Source organism: Electrona antarctica (assembly GCF_951216825.1).
Source record: "Electrona antarctica genome assembly, chromosome: 18".
Lineage (NCBI taxonomy): Eukaryota > Metazoa > Chordata > Actinopteri > Myctophiformes > Myctophidae > Electrona > Electrona antarctica.
Window position 1 is genome coordinate 11284032 of NC_136799.1, and position 18682 is coordinate 11302713.

General features: G+C 44.0%; 1 protein-coding gene across 2 annotated transcripts in view; it reads right to left on the reverse strand.

Moving 5' to 3' along the window:
- arhgef10 (Rho guanine nucleotide exchange factor (GEF) 10) overlaps positions 1 to 18682 on the reverse strand; it is a 170435-nt gene that overhangs the window by 105281 nt on the left and 46472 nt on the right. For both annotated transcript variants that reach the window (XM_079527214.1, XM_079527213.1), the window contains exons 3-5: positions 13986 to 14345; positions 1727 to 2065; positions 198 to 234 (exon numbers count right to left, since the gene is read on the reverse strand). In XM_079527214.1, coding sequence (XP_079383340.1) covers positions 198 to 234; positions 1727 to 2065; positions 13986 to 14345 — 736 coding nt within the window. The remainder of the gene's footprint in view (positions 1 to 197; positions 235 to 1726; positions 2066 to 13985; positions 14346 to 18682) is intronic.

Genomic DNA, 18682 nt, shown 5'->3' on the forward strand with positions numbered 1-18682 from the left:
AGTAACATCCAAAATGTACTAAAGTTAATTCGTTGTCGGCAGGATTCGAACCTGCGCGGGGAGACCCCAATAGATTTCTAGTCTATCGCCTTAACCGCTCGGCCACGACAACCCTATCTAACCCACCTTAACTACATTTCACAGAAGCTAATGGGTAATAGCTTCACACACACAAACACACTCACACACTCACACACCTGTCAGCAGAGTTGGTTCCAGTCGTGACCACCGTTACTGTGGGACGAGAAAGAGAGAAAGAGGTTAAGTCAAAGCAACGCCTGCAGTTCACCTTAACAACCACCAGGTGTCAGTTCTCACAGCTAGTAGATAGTAGTGAAATCTCTCAGTTGAACGTCCCAACCGTTAATTTCATTTGACATGTGTTCAATTTAAATTCCAGAGTCAGACAACCTTCCTGCTTTCCTTGAGCCATAACTATCAAAAATGTCAAGGCTGTGCTCGGCTGGAAGCTAATAATAGAATCCATCAGAGAGAGTTTATAATGAGTTATAATAATTCCAAAATAGATGTTTCTGTGACTTTCACATACTCTGCATAAAGTGCAGCAGCCGAAACCAAAATGTCTGGACTGTGCAATGACCCAGAGAGTATAATTACAGTAAACACAGCAGAGCTGTGCCAAGCCACGGCTACCGTAGGACGGAACTCGGGGAAAACAGGAAAGTCCTCACAGCCAACACTGAGCTTTTGGTGCACGGCTAAATTTAGTCTCCCTGCTTCCTTGTGTGGCAATGCTTTAGGCCGGGGGTGAAAAAAAAAGGAAATGGAGAAAGAGAAAAGAAAAGGAATCTGAGAATGCATTTATGTGTCATAGCAGGACGAGAGGAGAGGGGGGGAGGAGGAGGATTTTAAAGTATCTAAACATCATGACCAAAATCTAGCCCCCACGAAAGAATGATCTGTTGCTCCATATATTTCTAAACAATCAACATCAGTGGTTGTCAACCAGTGGTCTGGGGACCACCGGTGGCCCTTCAGGGGGTTCCAGGTGGTCCCCAGCTAAATGATGGAGAGTAGTTATTAACCAAATGGACCATTATTAGATCTTTAACTCTTGAGAGTGTAAAACGAAACCCAATGGAGCCTTATAGATATTTAACTCTTGAGATTGTAAAATGAAACCAAATGGACCCGTAAGGGTCTCAAGAGTTAAATAATTGTTAAACATCTGCAATACTTAATTTACAAGAAGTCTACACAATTAGAGAATGATTTTTTATATTGATCAACATTTGCCTGTTATCTCTCCTATGGTAACATCAATACAGCATGATGTATTGATGGGTCTGAGAGGATAAATCTCATCAAATGGTTGTCCACGGCTCAAATGCCGAATAAGTAATGGGCCTTGATATGAAAAGGGTTGAAAACCACTGTCTTATGCATCTATCTATTAACCCATTCAGGGCGGGAACCCCTTTTGGCGTTTTAAGCATTATGTTATACTTTAGTTATTTTTGAAAAATATTCTTTGACAGCGAACATCTTTTATTCAAATCATTGCTTCTGCATGGGAGGTCCCTGGAACATCATATTTTTACATTGGGGTCCGTGGCCAATTTCATATAATTCTGGTTGGTCCTTGACATGACATAGCTTGAGAACCACTGATATAGAAACATAGCGTTTTCTGAAAACTGTCATGATTTGTAGACTCAGTTCTCAGGTCTAAATGGGTTGTTAGCTCAAACTGAGCTTAGTTTACCGTCCTCGTCCATGGACAGGTGTCGGATGATAACGGGCGTGGTGTAGGCCGGCGTGATGAGGGGCACGCCGGACGGGGTGGCGTAGCCGCAGGGCACGGGCACAGAGTAACCAGACGTGATGCCAGCGGCCGGGACAGCAGAATCCTCCGCGGGACAGGAAGGGGAGGAGGGGGGCGATGGAGGAGAGGCGGCGAACTGCAGATCCAGCTGCTGCTGTTGGATGGAGGTGATGTCTATCACGGAGTAAGGGTTGACCTTGCCCTGCTGGGAGGTGGTGGTGGTCCTGCGGACCTGGGGAGGGGGAGGGGCAGCCCCGGAAACACCCTGGACTTCACTTCCTGTTGGCAGAACACACAGAAACAAGACAGTTTGTAATTGATAGCAGCACTTCCATTCCGATAGGGAATGCATTCAGTTTTTTGTGTGTCAATTGTGAGAGGCAACAGTCTGGTCACGCAAGACTAGGTTGCAAGGGGCACGGCACGGCTCCAGCGGCTTTTGCTGTGCGGTACGAAAGCACGCCTCAGAGAAACTTATAATGTAGATGTAGACTGGTTGTAGCCTGGCTAATAAGCCAGACTAATATCACACAACACTGTCGCGGTATATTAGTCTGGGCTGGCTCCACTTGGATTTCATTTCCCGGGGGGCGGGTTCAAACATTTTCTCTTTGACGCAATTGGTCAGAGCTACTGTCAGTCAAAGGTCTCAAGCATTGAACGTCACTGTACCAAAGCCCGCCCATATTGCATACCGTGTCCCGATTGGCCCGACCTGTTCTCGGTTTTTTTGCCAACGGCTGATTCGGTCTGGTTTATTAACCAGGCTAGACTGGTTGAGCCTGGGGGGCGAACCAGCGACCTTCTGATCTGAAGCTACTGCTACACGTAAAAGCTGTTACGTTGTCGGCAGGATTCGAACCTGCGCGGGGAGACCCCAATGGATTTCTAGTCCATCGCCTTAACCACTCGGCCACGACAACCGGTGCCACACCGACATTGATGATTTGGTGGCGGAGATTACGTAATACGAGTCCTACGTCAAGGAATTATTCTCCCTGAAACCCATGACTCGCAGCCTCCGCTCCTCAAACACATACCGCCTCAACCCCGTCAAGACCAACCTACACACCCTGGTGACGGTTGCCCCTGAACTGTGGAACGCCCTCCTTGCCCTCCTGAGAGCAACCACAGTCGATTGACTCTTAAGAGAGGACTAAAGTCCTACCTTTTTAACAAGCCATTTTTCTAATTTAACTGATTTTACTTGTAGGCTCTAGGCCCCCATGTTTGAAATGTTTTGTTTCCATTCCTTAGATGTTTTACTAGACGTGTGTACCCCAAAGTACACAAAATCATACCCAAAAGTACTAATAGTAAGTAAGTGTAATAAGTGTAATAGAGTAATTACAAGATTACACTATTACCTTAAATACACAATTACACTTATTACTAGGGATGGAGCTTCTGATCTGAAGCTACAGCTACACGTAAAAGCTGTTCCGTTGTCGGCAGGATTCAAACCTGCGCGGGGAGACCCCAATGGATTTCTAGTCCATCGCCTTAACCACTCGGCCACGACAACCGGTGCCACACCAACATTGATGATTTGGTGGGAGAGGACACTGAGGAATGTGGGTGTTTCCAGAGGAATGTGTTGTTTACACACTGTCCATCCTCTACAGTACAACATGACAGCTATTACTAAAAGTAGATAGTATATATGTTGCTGGTGGTCTCACATACTGTACTGCATTACGCAGTTATTACATTATTACACACAAATAGACAAAAACTTGTTTTTGCGTTGTCGGCAGGATTCGAACCTGCGCGGGGAGACCCCAATGGATTTCTAGTCCATCGCCTTAACCGCTCGGCCACGACAACCTGTGCCATAGGTACCTGCTAAATGCCCAAAAGTACCCAAAAAATACCCCCAAAATACCCCAAAGTAGCATAAAGTACCAAAAGCACCCCAAAGTACCCAAAAGTACCAAAAGCATACGCAAACGTATCCAACGTTACCCCGAAATACCCCAAAGTACCCAGAAGAACTCCATAAGCTGGCCTGTTCCGACATCACAACACTCCATATTTGGGCATGCCTGACATGACACAGAACTCCATATATAGGAATAAAGGGACACAGAGAGACACATACAGAAATCTCCATATATGGGCCTGAAAGGGAAACATTTCCGGTTGTCCAGAAGCAGCACAAAAGCCTCATTTGGCATGCCTGACAAAGAACTCATATATGAGCATAAAAAGGACACATACATAATAACTGGGTGGGGCATTCATTTGACACACGTGTTCATACACCACCACAACGATGCGTGACCTCGCCCTTTATTAGCCAATTGATCACACCTGATCACCCCCCTACGGTAACTGTTCTAGTAAGTGTAATACGTGTAATAGCGTAATAGTGTAATAGTGTATAATATGAGTCCTACTAATGGAATTATTCTCCCTGAAACCCATGACTCGCAACCTCCGCTCCTCAAACACATACCGCCCTCAACCCCGTCAAGACCAACCTGCACACCATGGTGACTGTTGCCCCTGAACTGTGGAACGCCCTTCTTGAAAGTACACAAAATCATACCCAAAAGTACTAATAGTAATAAGTGTAATAAGCGTAATTACAATATTACACTATTACCTGAAATACACAATTACATTTATTACTAGGGATGGAGCCAGAGTATCAATAAGTTTAGGCTTGTCGGGCCTGTTATCGGGTATAGCCACAGCAGCTGACGTCATGGGCCACTCGCTATATAATCAGGGGCAGGCGCGTATCGTGGATTAAATGATTGACGGGGGGTGGGGGTGGTAGCGCATCTCCGACAGATAGGTGTGAACGGTTTTGCCGACGTGCTAATGGGGGACAATTTAAAACAAAGGCGGCTTACATGCTGTAGTTTGCTACTAACAGAAATGTGCATGCACAAGGGCTGCAAAAGTAGGCTATCTTTTGTTGTTTTTCTTGTTTTTTCACCCCCTCTCTTCAAAGTTAAACTGGGCAAAGCTCTAAACTGATTGGGCCACGGTGATAAGGGGGCAGAGACGCGACGGGTGGTTACACCGTGGAAGTATGGTGGAACGGGTGAAAAAGTTTTGGTTACATGTTTAAAAAGACAAGAGGGGAGCTAAATGCAATAATGTAGCACAGTTGTTAACTTAATTAGTACATGCACGAAAGGGAACATTTCGACAATGCATAGGCATCTGTCAATAATGCATTGTATTAAATCCAAATGCGATACCTTTGCAATTGCATGTCTGCACCGAGTCGAAACAACACGGGAGCCTCAGATGCTGAAAGCGAGACTCTGTTGCCATAATTTATAATCCAATTCATAATACGTTTGGGAAACTCAAAACTCCCTCCCTGCCATAGAGTTCTAATAATAATTCAACGTGCTTCTAATAATACCGGTAATTCAATGTGCGACTTCTCAGTCTATCGTAATGCAGATCTACAAGTGTGTGTGTGTCATGGAATACAAACTCTCACAACTGTGTTGAACTGGCCAATAAAAATAAGGTTCTGTTCAGAATGTATCGTCTCCCAGCTTTCCACAAAAGAATAGCAAATGCTCGTGGTCGATAAGGACCTGGCTCGATAAGCCTGCTCGATAAGGTGATCGTTATCAATAAAAATTAACAAGCTCCATCCCTACTAATTACACTGTTACACTTATTACACTTTTTGGGGGTACTTTTGGGTATGCTTTTGGTGTACTTAGTAAGAAGGAACTGTAGCAAGTGTTAGGACTGGCCCGTTACGACCTGTTAGCATTAGGAAGGAACTGTAGCAAGTCTTAGGACCTGCGTTAGGACCTGATAGGTAGGAAGCGTTAGGACTCGGTTCGCAGTCCAGTCGCCAGCACGACAACCTCTGCCACACTGTATCAATCAACTAGGGCTGCAACATTGATGATTTTCTTAGCCACTACTGTGACGATAAAAAAAGTGTCAATCTACAAGTTTATTTCTGGCATCGGAGTGATATGATAAGTTGCCTTACATTGACGTGCGGCCTAGTGGTAATTCTGTTCACCATGGAGCCGGGTAGCTTGACAAAAGGACATTTTCAGTGGCAGTGTAGCACTGTGGCACATCTAAATATAAATGCACAGACGTACGTACGTACAGTATGTCTGTAATCCACGTAACTCGAGAACCGTCCGACCCACCTACTTCAATTTCGACACCCCCACAGGGAGTGCAGTGCACGGTGTCGAGTCGGTCAGACCCACAGTTGTCCAAAACCGCCACAAAAGGCCTCTGCCCGGACTCTGGACAGGGCCCCTGCCAAGTGTCCATATATGGAGCTGGACTGTTCTGACATCATTCTGACGTCTGCATAGACTCCATATTTGAGCATGCCTGAGAAAGAACTCCATATATGGGCATAAACGGGACACAGACATAATATCTGGGTGGGGCATGTATTTCCACCTTGCATCGTTCCAAGTAGGCCAGTGCCCAACGGGCACCGCTCTAGTCAACATAAAACAGCAGTGGCACATCAACATAAAATACTGCAGCGCACAACTACTAGTTAGTTTTGACACGTCAAAGAGAGAATTCTCCATCTCATCCATTTGCAGCTTTTAATGTTATATATATATATATATATATATATATATATATATATATATATATATATATATATACACATACACACACACACATATATGGTACATATATAATGTACCAGCTACACTATGGAGAAAGTAGCTTGTAGCTACCTATAAGTAGCTTGTAGTGTAGTTTTGAAAGAGAGCTTAGTGTACCTCTTCATAAGAGTAACCAGCAGATTAGCAAGCGCAACACTGATCCAATTACCGGTACACAAGACAAAATGAAAACATGGTGGAAAAGCCTTGATTCTAGAGGGCGTGTGTTGTGTTATATAGTCTGATTTACAGGCAACTGTGAAATGGTTTGACGGCACACCCTCTGCTTTAAATCAGCTGGTGGGCCCTTTTGAATCAAACACAACTGTGTTTACGATTTCACATAAATCTCCACACACACACACACACACACACACACACACACACACACACACACACACACACACACACACACACACACACACACACACACACACACACACACACACACACACACACACACACACACACACACACACACACACACACACACACAAAACTGTATTTTACAATAGCTAAAGCCCGTGTCCCACTGTTACTCTTGTGTACTGTCACTTTAAGAAACAGTGGCAGGCCGGTTAGCTCAGTTGGTTAGAGCGTGGTGCTAATAACGCCAAGGTCGCGGGTTCGATCCCCGTACTGGCCACTGTGGTTTTAGCCGAGCTTAAATACACTTGAGCTTAAGCTCTATACAACTCACAGAAACGTAACTAAGGCAAACATTGACTCCTGGTAACAAGAAATATTATATCAGCTTGCAGCTGTGAGTGTGTGAAGCTATTACCCATGAGCATCTGGGAAATGTAGTTGAGGTGGGTTAGATAGGGTTGTCGTGGCCGAGTGGTTAAGGCGATAGACTAGAAATCTATTGGGGTCTCCCCGCGCAGGTTCAAATCCTGCCGACAACGAATTAACTTTTGTTACTTTCGATACTTTTCCAGATACCGATATAGTATCGGGACATCTCTAATTAAAACCACTTGTGTTGTTATACAGTAGTGAACCTGAGGTCTGGTATCCAAATCAAAAGGAATTTCCACAGGGACAAATAAAGAATACACACTATCTTGATACTGTCAAATTGATAGGCCTAACGGGATATATTAACCACTTACTTCATTGACCGGGGTCCCCCAGGGCTCTATACAGGGAGAGAGATAAGAAAAGGAGGGGGCTCCTTTTCTTCCGATACGCCAAATCTCTTCGCCAAAGAACTGACTGTAAAGCAGACAGACTGACTACACAACACAACAGTGTTGTCCTGTCTGCTTACAATAATAGGCGACTTTGGTATTTTGTGTTCTTTTTGTGAAGTTGCTTGTGGCATATTTTCAGGCTTGTTTATTAAAGTGTAGTTCTCTTCTCCTAATGTTGTTTAAACCAGTGGGAAATGTAGTTGAGGTGGGTTAGATAGGGTTGTCGTGGCCGAGTGGTTAAGGCGATAGACTAGAAATCTATTGGGGTCTCCCCGCGCAGGTTCAAATCCTGCCGACAACGAATTAACTTTCGTTACTTTCGATACTTTTCCAGATACCGATATAGTATCGGGACATCTCTAATTAAAACCACTTGTGTTGTTATACAGTAGTGAACCTGAGGTCTGGTATCCAAATCAAAAGGAATTTCCACAGGGACAAATAAAGAATACACACTATCTTGATACTGTCAAATCGATAGGCCTAACGGGATATATTAACCACTTACTTCATTGACCGGGGTCCCCCAGGGCTCTATACAGGGAGAGAGATAAGAAAAGGAGGGGGCTCCTTTTCTTCCGATACGCCAAATCTCTTCGCCAAAGAACTGACTGTAAAGCAGACAGACTGACTACACAACACAACAGTGTTGTCATGTCTGCTTACAATAATAGGTGACTTTGGTATTTTTTGTTCTTTTTGTGAAGTTGCTTGTGGCAGATTTTCAGGCTTGTTTATTAAAGTGTAGTTCTCTTCTCCTAATGTTGTTTAAACCAGTGGGAAATGTAGTTGAGGTGGGTTAGATAGGGTTGTCGTGGCCGAGTGGTTAAGGCGATAGACTAGAAATCTATTGGGGTCTCCCCGCGCAGGTTCGAATCCTGCCGACAACGAATTAACTTTAGTACATATTGGATGTTACTGTACTGGTGAAACAATGAACCACTTAAACCAGTTGACCAGGGTCCCCCACTTAGATTTCAATAAGGTAGATGCCTCATTGGTAACTGGGCTGCAAGTTAATGTATGATGTAGAATGGAAAAAAGAGATGGTGTTTTTGTCTATTTGAGTGTAATAACACAGTAACAACGTAATGCAGTACAGTATGTCCGATTTCAATAAGGCACGTTAACACAGCCGTGTGTGTGTGTGTGTGTGTGTGTGTGTGTGTGTGTGTGCGCGCATGCTCGCGCGCACGCGTGTGTTGTGAGTGAGAGAGAGAGTGAGAGATGAACATTCCAAGCATTTCAGCTTCTTTTGTTGTTGTTGGCTTGAAGGATAGCCAAATAACCAATTAAATGGTCAAAAAGTGTAGAAGTGAAAAGAAGAGAAGAGTTAAATAAGAAGTGTTGAAGTAGGAGGAGCTGCCGATACATGATCAGCTCTGCAAGCTGATAAAAACCTTGAGCTCCTCTGTTAGCAGTGTCAAGGTTGCCATGTTGGCTTGTTTCCCGCCAAAGTTGGCTTGTTTTTTTCCCAGAGTTGCGTTTTTTTTCCCCAGGTGGTGGGTTGCAGTTTTTTGGGCTTGTTTTAAAACATTTGGTGGCTTGTTTTGAATATCAAACAAGCCAACATTTCTTTGATGTATATGCTATAAATACCCATAGGTTTGAGGAAGTGTGAATCACTCTGAGTGACAGAATCGGTCTGGTGTCTACTATATGTGGAATAGTATAATAAATGACCAAAACATTAATAATTATAGACATAGATAGTATTTATAATGATAAATGCATCAAATATTTATTTATTAGTATTATTGGGCTTGTTTTGGCTTGTTTTTCGAGGGAAGATTTGGCTTATTTCTCTCGCTAAGAGTTGGCTTGTTTTGGGCTTGTTTTGGAGGTGGGTTGGCTTATTTCTCTCACAAGAGTTGGCAACACTGAGCAGTGTACGGCTGTGTGTGTGTGGTATAGAGCTTAATACAAGTGTATTTAAGCTCGGCTAAAAATCCAGTGGCCAGTACGGGGATCGAACCCGCGACCTTGGCGTTATTAGCACCACGCTCTAAAAAAACTGAGCTAACCGGCCTGCCTCTGTGTCTTAAAGTGACAGTACACAAGAGTAACAGTGGGACATGGGCTTTAGCTATTGTAAAATACAGTAGTGTGCTTACAGACAGACACAGAGCTTGTATGTATTCTGTAATGAATGAGAACCCTATCATCAGAGCTCTCTGTCCCTCTGTCTGACATGGTGATCATTTAGCCACATAAACCCCCAGTGAATATTGTGCTGACTGGGGTCCCCCAGGGGGTTATACTCGTTCCCCTACTTTTCTTGAACTACCACATTTCTTTGCCACATATAGCTAATCTATAATCTCACCCATTGCGGGTTAACCAGTAATAACAATGTAACAGTGTCATTAACCTGATATAGTTATTACCAAATAATAGGCTAATAATAGGGTAATGATGACACTGTAATTACTTATTATATCATGCTCACACTGGGAATCCACAAAGAAAGTAGGGCCTGTTTCCTGAATGGTGACCACATATCACATGGGATCTAAACCCCTCCCACTGCCGAAATAGCTCAGTTGGGAGAGCGTTAGACTGAAGATCTAAAGGTCCCTGGTTCGATCCCGGGTTTCGGCATTTTGATCCCCCCCTGATGGTAATTAATTGTCCATAGTTAGAACTTTATCAATAGATACAACCAGTAGTAACAGGGTAATTAGTGTTATAACACTGTTATAACAGGGTAATAAGACTGTAATTAAATACTAATATTCATGCATATTCTGCAAACGGTGAACTTCAACTCTCCGGGTAAAAACATTGAGGTACTTTGGTAGGGAGGTGTCTTAAGTTATTATGCCAGGGGTGTGTGTGTTCTTTAGGTCAGAGAGAGGATATCTCCAGCTCATGTCATAGAAGGTTACATGCTCTCACTCAGACAAGTCCACCTGAGTTCACATTGAGTGTTTTCAAGCTCGGCTAAAACCACAGTGGCCAGTACGGGGATCGAACCCGCGACCTTGGCGTTATTAGCACCACGCTCTAACCAGCTGAGCTAACCGGCCATGCTTCACTCAGCCCCTCCCTCCCCTGCTCTCCTCTCAGTGTTGACAGGAAGGGGAGGGGGAGGGGGAGGGGGGTATGAACTCCTGGCATGTAGCAGTGAAACAGAGGAAAGAGGACAGACGGAGAAATGGGTACAACCTGAACAACTAAATAGAGAGAGATAAATAAAAAATTGTAAACATTTTCTTGCGTATGAAAATTATCAGATAATTTGCACAATGTCAGCCGACATTGCGAGAGTGTAAGGAAAATACACACTTTCTAAATTATAAGGTTCTCTAAGGAGGTGACATGGGTCAAATTGCAAGAATTCTTCTCGATGAGAAATGTGCACTGAAAATATTTTCTTCCTGTAAAAGCTCAACCGCTTAAAAGTTCAGTTCTCAGTCACAACCTTTTCAGGTCTTGACCCCCAGAATAATCACATTTGGACTGGTGAACAGTGAACTCCACAGATAAATATTGTGTAAATAGAAGATCTACGACATTGGTGTCTAATAACACCAAGGTCGCAGGTTCGATCCCCCGTGGTGGCCACAGGCTGGCCACGTGATGATATGAATCAGCCGAGTTCGACTTGTCAGAGAGCATGTAATGTTCGTCACCCAGGGGTTGACACTAAGGTCTCAGTGGCAATTGCCCATCAGGCAAGTACAGGTCATGTTCTACTTGTCCAAAGATCATGCCCACTTGCCCGAAAAGTTAAATCTTCCATTATAAAATGATAGGCAAGTTTTTTTTCTGGGGCTGTGCGCAAAATAAACGTCATACCTCATACCTCAAAACACACACACACAGGCCAGGGAGGAGAGCTTGTACAGTACAGTACAGTACAGTACAGTACAGTACAGTACAGTACAGTACAGTACAGTACAGTACAGTACAGTACAGTACAGTACCATTCACTGCAGACAGGTCTGATTTTTAACATATCACAAACTAAAGTGCTTGAGGCACAATGATCACATTCCGTTACGGGGAGTATAGTGTGACTATTCAATATACAGTCACATTTCACAGCCCGGTCTCCAATGCTGCCTTTGAGCATTGTTTTTAGGATTTATAGTTACGTATTATGAAACACAAAATTACGCAGAGGACATAACTCTTGTCACGGTTCCTTCCTTTCTATCAAAGGAAAGCATGCTGACCTGAGCTAAACTTAGATTTATCCTAACCCTGTTATTCGCAGACAGTGTGTAGCCTATACCTGTGCAAGGCTGTGGTGGTTTATCACCACTGTCATTTACCACAGCCTAACCAGCTGAGCTAAAGCACTGAGTCTTGAAGTGCAACACTTTTCTTTTGCAGTCTCTCCACAGATCCACGCAAACTTTTAAAATGTCTACACAAGAATGGAAGGGGCCACTAGAGTAGTAAAGGAAAGAAAAGTGTGCGTGTGTGTGATAGAGACAGACAGACAGACACACAGAGAGAGAGACAGAGAGAGATCCAGGGTCAAGTTGGATGATAAGTGTAGGGGTTGAGTAATAAGGGGTATCAAGCTGTTCAGTGATACAACCCAGAACCCCTCCGGCAACAGGCAGACCAGACAAGGTGTTAGAAGAGACTGGCAGCCCCCCCACCCCCACATTGACACTCCCCAACCTGGGGGAAGGGGCCTGGCAGCCCCCCACCCCCACATTGACACTCCCCAACCTGGGGGAAGGGGCCTCTTTTGAGTCAAGACAGCTTGACACAGAACAAAATGGAAAATAATGCAGTTCAGAGAAAAGACAAGACTACCAGGAAAACAAACAAATGAACGGAGCTGAACGTGAATCCCCCCCACCGCCCACCCCTTTTTTTCCCTCACTGTATATGTTTCTTTTCCCTTTTTACCTCCTTTATGATGAATTCCTGTTCTGTCCTTTGTCTATATAGAAGTGTCTATTTGTACGTCTCTAAATGTTTTTGATGAATTGAACATGGTGGACCCTATTGGAAACAAGTGTAATGCTTAATTGGGTCGTCCACTCACAGTTAACAGCCTTTGTATTGAGTAATTTGTAATTGCTTGAAATGTACTGTAATTCTGCAAACTGTTAATACATTTTTCAATCAATCAATCAATCAAACCATCAGGCCTCACTCACATATACAAAACATGTGTCTCGTGTGAAGAAACAGCTTCCATTCATTTTCAATGGAAGTCACATGGTTTTGAAGAGACAGCCTTGTTTCATGGAGGAGGGAGGGCAGAACACAGCAATGAAACTCTTCAGTTCAAAACCATGTGACTTCCATTGAAAATGAATTGAAGCACCCAGCATTTGAGTCGACAGATGTCATTAATAAGTGAAATCTGTAAATGTTTCAGCTAGAACGCTCCTACACAGTGTTGGTATAAAGTAGACCTTTAAGCAGTAACCATTAATTATAAGAGTGTACACACTCTGTCACAGAGCGACAGAAAGATTTCTATATAGTGTCTGAGAAAGAAGAGACACGTCAGAGTTCTCCATGACAGAACAAGCCTTCTGTCCTGCTTCCAGGGGCCCCGACCGACGAGCTGATATTGAGCGAATATGATTCGCGAAATAACAGGTCGTATATATGTTACTCATATTCAAATGCTGTTCTTATTCATCTTAGGGGAATGCCCCCGTATAACCAATAACTATAAGCCAGTCTAGGGCTAATCGGTAACACTGAGTTCTGCCTTTCATTGTACGGTGGAATGATTTAGAAGATCAAAGCTTTGGGTAGTGGGTAATCTCTGTGTGTGTATTATGCCCCCGGACCTCAGGATAAACAGAGCACCCACCCATCGTGTATAGCATCACCCTGAAGCTACACATGATATTAATTTGGTTATACTCGTTCCCCTACTTTTCTTGAACTACCAAATTTCTTTGCCACATATAGCTAATCTATAATGTCACCCATTGCGGGTTAACCAGTAATAACAATGTAACAGTGTCATTAACCTGATATAGTTATTACCCAATAATAGGCTAATAATAGGGTAATGATGACACTGTAATTACTTATTATATCATGCTCACACTGGGAATCCACAAAGAAAGTAGGGCCTGTTTCCTGAATGGTGACCACATATCACATGGGATCTAAACTCCTCCCACTGCCGAAATAGCTCAGTTGGGAGAGCGTTAGACTGAAGATCTAAAGGTCCCTGGTTCGATCCCGGGTTTCGGCATTTTGACCCCCCCCCCCATGATGGTAATTAATTGTCCATAGTTAGAACTTTATCAATAGATACAACCAGTAGTAACAGGGTAATTAGAGTTATAACACTGTTATAACAGGGTAATAAGACTGTAATTAAATACTAATATTCATGGTCAAGCTACACATGATATTAATTTGGTGACCGACCTGTTCTCCCAGTGTTTGCCTCTGTCAGAGTGTCCTCCACAGGAGGAGGTGGTGGCGGTAAATCCTCCTCATCCGTCCCCTTGGCCGCTGCTGTGCCTCCACTCGTCGTGGCGTCCGTGGCGCTAGACACCGCCGTCTTCTTCAATGATGTAGCTTTGGATGAGAGTGGCGCAGGCTTCGGGGCCTGACCCTCGGGGTGACTTGCCTCCGCGTTGGCCTGACTCTGGGATGCGTCGCCGGGCCCAGGGGCAGCTGGAGGGTTTGGAGGTGGTGGCGGCCGGTCAGCTTCAGGGACCTCATCACCACTGTCATCGAATTCGAAGGCCTCTCCCTCATCTTCGGGGACATCGTCCACCAACACTGGAAACGGGGAGAGAGAAAAAGAGAGAGAGATATAATTAATAATAATCAAAAAATAAAAAAGGAAATCTTCAGAATAATGGCTAAGAAAATCATCAATTGCATCCCATTCCCTAGTTGATTGATTGATTGAATACTTTATTGGCAGAAATGTAATCAGTACGGGGTACAGTCAAACACACGTCCAATGGGATCACCAAAAAAAGTCATTGCGGTCTTGTTTCCATTCAGGTCCTGGGTATTCAATTCATAATCATTGATTGATACAGTCTGGCAAAATACTAACTTTAGTACTTATTGGATGTTACTACTGGTGCAACAATGGCAAAAAGAAAATCATCAATCTTTCTGTTTTAATTGAGAGATAAAATGGGGTACAGGTTGTCGTGGCCGAGCGGTTAAGGCGATGGACTAGAAATCCATTGGGGTCTCCCCGCGCAGGTTCGAATCCTGCCGACAACGCAAAAAGGTGTTTTTGTCGATTTGTGTGTAATAACATAGTAATAACAAAGTAATAATGAGTAAATGCAGTGCAGTATGTCAAACCAACAGTAACAGCTATCATGTTGTACTAGAGTGGCAGTAAGGATGAACAGATTGTGTAAACAAAACATTCCAAGTTTTCCAAACACAAAATCGTCAATATTGCAGCTTTGAGAGATTAAAGATGGCAAAGGTTGTCGTGGCCGTACCTGCGAGCGTTTGGATTTCAAGCAGAGTCCTAACGATTCCTAACAACATCCTAACAGCCAATCCTAACAGGACCTAACACAATCCTAACATGGGGGGGGGAGAGACAATCAGCTCTCGGGGGCTGGGAGGGGACTCTAATCACTCATGGGGGGGCCACGACAATCTCTTAATTAAAACTGCAATGTTGAAAATTTTTGGTTGGAAAACTTGAAATGTTTTGTTTACACACTGTCCATCCTTAATGCCACTCTAGTACAACATGACAGGTGTTACTAACAGCAGATACATTTACTGTTGGTTTGCATTTACCCATTAATCATTTGTTATTACACACAAATAGACAAAAACACCTCTTTGCGTTGTCGGCAGGGTTCGAACCTGCGCGGGGAAACCCCAATGGATTTCAAGTCCATCGCCTTAACCACTCGGCCACGACAACCTGTGCCACTTTTAATCTCTTAATTAAAACTGCAAGATTGACGATTTTCTTAACCATTGTTAGCCTATGACAATAGCTTTTTTGATTAATCAAGATGCCTGTTAAAAAAAAAATGTTTTATCTATGAAAGAATCAAAAATCAAACATTTCAAATTAATTGTTTATAATCGACTAAATCAATATATAAGTTAATTTCTTGCAGTGGAGTTATGGCAAGTTTCCATAATACAGGGGTGGTGTTGACGTGAGACAAAGAGACATCTTGCATCTATTTATGTCTATGTGGGGGACCCTGGTCAAGTGGTTCATTGTTGTACCAGTAGTAACATCCAATATGTACTAAAGTTAGCGTGTTGTCGGCAGGATTCGAACCTGGCTCGCCGAAACCGGGCCGCCCCCCCTGGGCGCGTTCCTGGGGGTCTGTATGTTCTGGGGACCCCCACAGGGTAACTCTGTGATTTCTCAACCTTTTCGGACGCGGGGCAGCTCGCCGAAACCGGGCCGCCCCCCCTGGACGCGTTCCAGGGGGGGCGCGTTCCTGGGGGTCTGTATGTTCTGGGGACCCCCACAGGGTAACTCTGTGATTTCTCAACCGTTTCGGACTCGGGGCAGCTCGCCGAAACCGGGCCGCCCCCCCTGGACGCGTTCCTGGGGGTCTGTATGTTCTGGGGACCCCCCGGGGACCCCCACAGGGTAACTCTGTGATTTCTCAACCGTTTCAGACGCGGGGCGGCTCGCCGGAACCAGGCCGGCACCCTGGGCGCGTTCCTACGGGTCTGAATGTTCTGGGGGTCTGGATGTCCAGTGACCCCCAGGGACCCCCACTCGGTAACTGTCATTTCTCAAGCGTTTCGGACGCGGGGCGGGTCGCCGGAACCGGGTCGCCGGAACCGGGCCGGCCCCCAGGGCGCGTTCCTGGGGCCCTGGATGTTCCGGGGATCCCCTGGGGACCCCCACTCGGTAACTCAGACAGTTCAGACAGGTCTGATTTATTTTTGTGTGTAGCCTACATTTTCTTACTCCAATTTTCTTTCAATAATTTTATCACGTTTGTTTATATCTGTTAAAACTCAATTAAAGTGTCGATCATAGAAATTGTAGAACAGGTTGTCGTGGCCGAGTGGTTAAGGCGATGGACTAGAAATCCATTGGGGTCTCCCCGCGCAGGTTCGAATCCTGCCGACAACGTACTAACTTTAGTACATATTGGATGTTACTTGTAGACAGGGGTCCCCCACATAGACATCAATTAGGAAGATGCCTCTGGGTCGTATGTCAACACCACCCCTGTATTACGTAGGGAATCTTTCCATAACTCCACTGCAAGAAATTAGCTTATATATTGATTTAGTCAATTTTAAACAATCAATTAGAATGTTTCACATTGATTCATAGATACAAAAATACACGCTTCTTTTTAATTATAATTGTCAGAATAATGGCAAAGAAAATAATCAATCTTGCAGTTTTAATTAAGAGATTAAAAGGGGCACAGGTTGTCGTGGCCGAGTGGTTAAGGCGATGGACTTGAAATCCATTGGGGTTTCCCCGCGCAGGTTCGAACCCTGCCGACAACGCAAAAGGGTGTTTTTGTATATTTGTGTGTGTAATAATGTAATAACATAGTAATAATGGGTAATGCAGTACAGTAACATATATCTCCTGGTAGTAACAGCTGCAAAGGATGGACTGAGTGTTTAAACCACATGCCCACCACAAAATTGACAATCTTGCTGCTTTAATTGAGAAAACAACAGGGGTACAAGTTGTCGTGGCCGAGTGGTTAAGGCGATGGACTAGAAATCCATTGGGGTCTCCCCGCGCAGGTTCGAATCCTGCCGACAACGGGATAGCTTTTAGGGGTAGCTGTGGCTTTCTAGGGGACATAGTCTGACCATCAGAAGTCGCTATTTTTCCCACCCTGGCTCACCCAGTCAAAATGTATGTGTCCATGTGTCGGAGCCATGCCTCACGGGAATGAATATTTTATTTTATTATGTGGCCCTGCTATCAAGCTTATCTCCCTCTGCTGCTCAATACTGCTGGTTGAAAACGGACGTCAGTAGCCACTTAAAGGGGCATTCCACTCATTTTCAACATTTTACTATGTCATTAATGTACCTTAGAGCTGTTGTGTGGAAATAATAAAAAAGTTCCCCCATTCTGTGTTTCCTAGAACTAAAGGTCTGAAAAAAATCATTAACATGGTGAAACACATCTTGATGATGTCATCAAGATGTGTTTCACCATGTTAATGATTTTTCTCATAATTACAGTTCTAGGAAACACAAAATGGGGGGACTTTTTTATTATTTCCACACAACAGCTCTAAGGTACATTAATGACATAGTAAAATGTTGAAAATGGGTGGTTTTCCCCTTTAACACATTGTAAGGACAGTCATTCACACCTTCACCACACCACACCATTTGAATATAGAAGGCATCTATTCAGCATCAACAAGGGTTGTTATAACTTAAGAAGCCATCAGCACATCTGTGAACAACCCCCTACCCCCGTCTGTCCGTCTCAACCAGTTTCCTCCATCAATTCCATTAACATGCAAGTCTGCAGTCTGCAAGAGTGAGATGAAAGGCATTCAATACCAGGCGCACAGGTTTGAATCCTGCCGACAACGCAAAAAAGTGATTGTGTCTATTTTGTGCTTAATAATGTAATATAGTAATAACATAGTAATAACAAAGTACTAATGGGTAATACAGTACAGTATGTCAAACCAACAGTAACATGTATCTCATGTTATTAAGACCGGTCATGTTGAACTGGAGGGATGTACAAACACATTTCTGTCCCCAAACACAAAAAAACAGCAATAATGTTGCAGCCTTAGCTGAGAGCTAAAGTGGGGCACAGGTTGTCGTGGCCGAGTGGTTAAGGCGATGGACTAGAAATCCATTGGGGTCTCCCCGCGCAGGTTCGAATCCTGCCGACAACGCATTAGCTTTTCTGTCCGCTGCTCGTCGGCTCTTACACATTAGGGTTTGCACCTTTTTGTTTATCTTGTACTTCACCAACAACAAATCTAGTATGATGCACATACCGAGTTGTGAGGAGTATATTTCATAGTTCATACTGACATACAGAAGGGTTCAAATACCACTCTTGTATAGACTACATTCAGAGCTGTGGCTTTCCATTTCGGTTCCAAAATGTAGATAAAACAAATGCAGAAATGAATACCAAA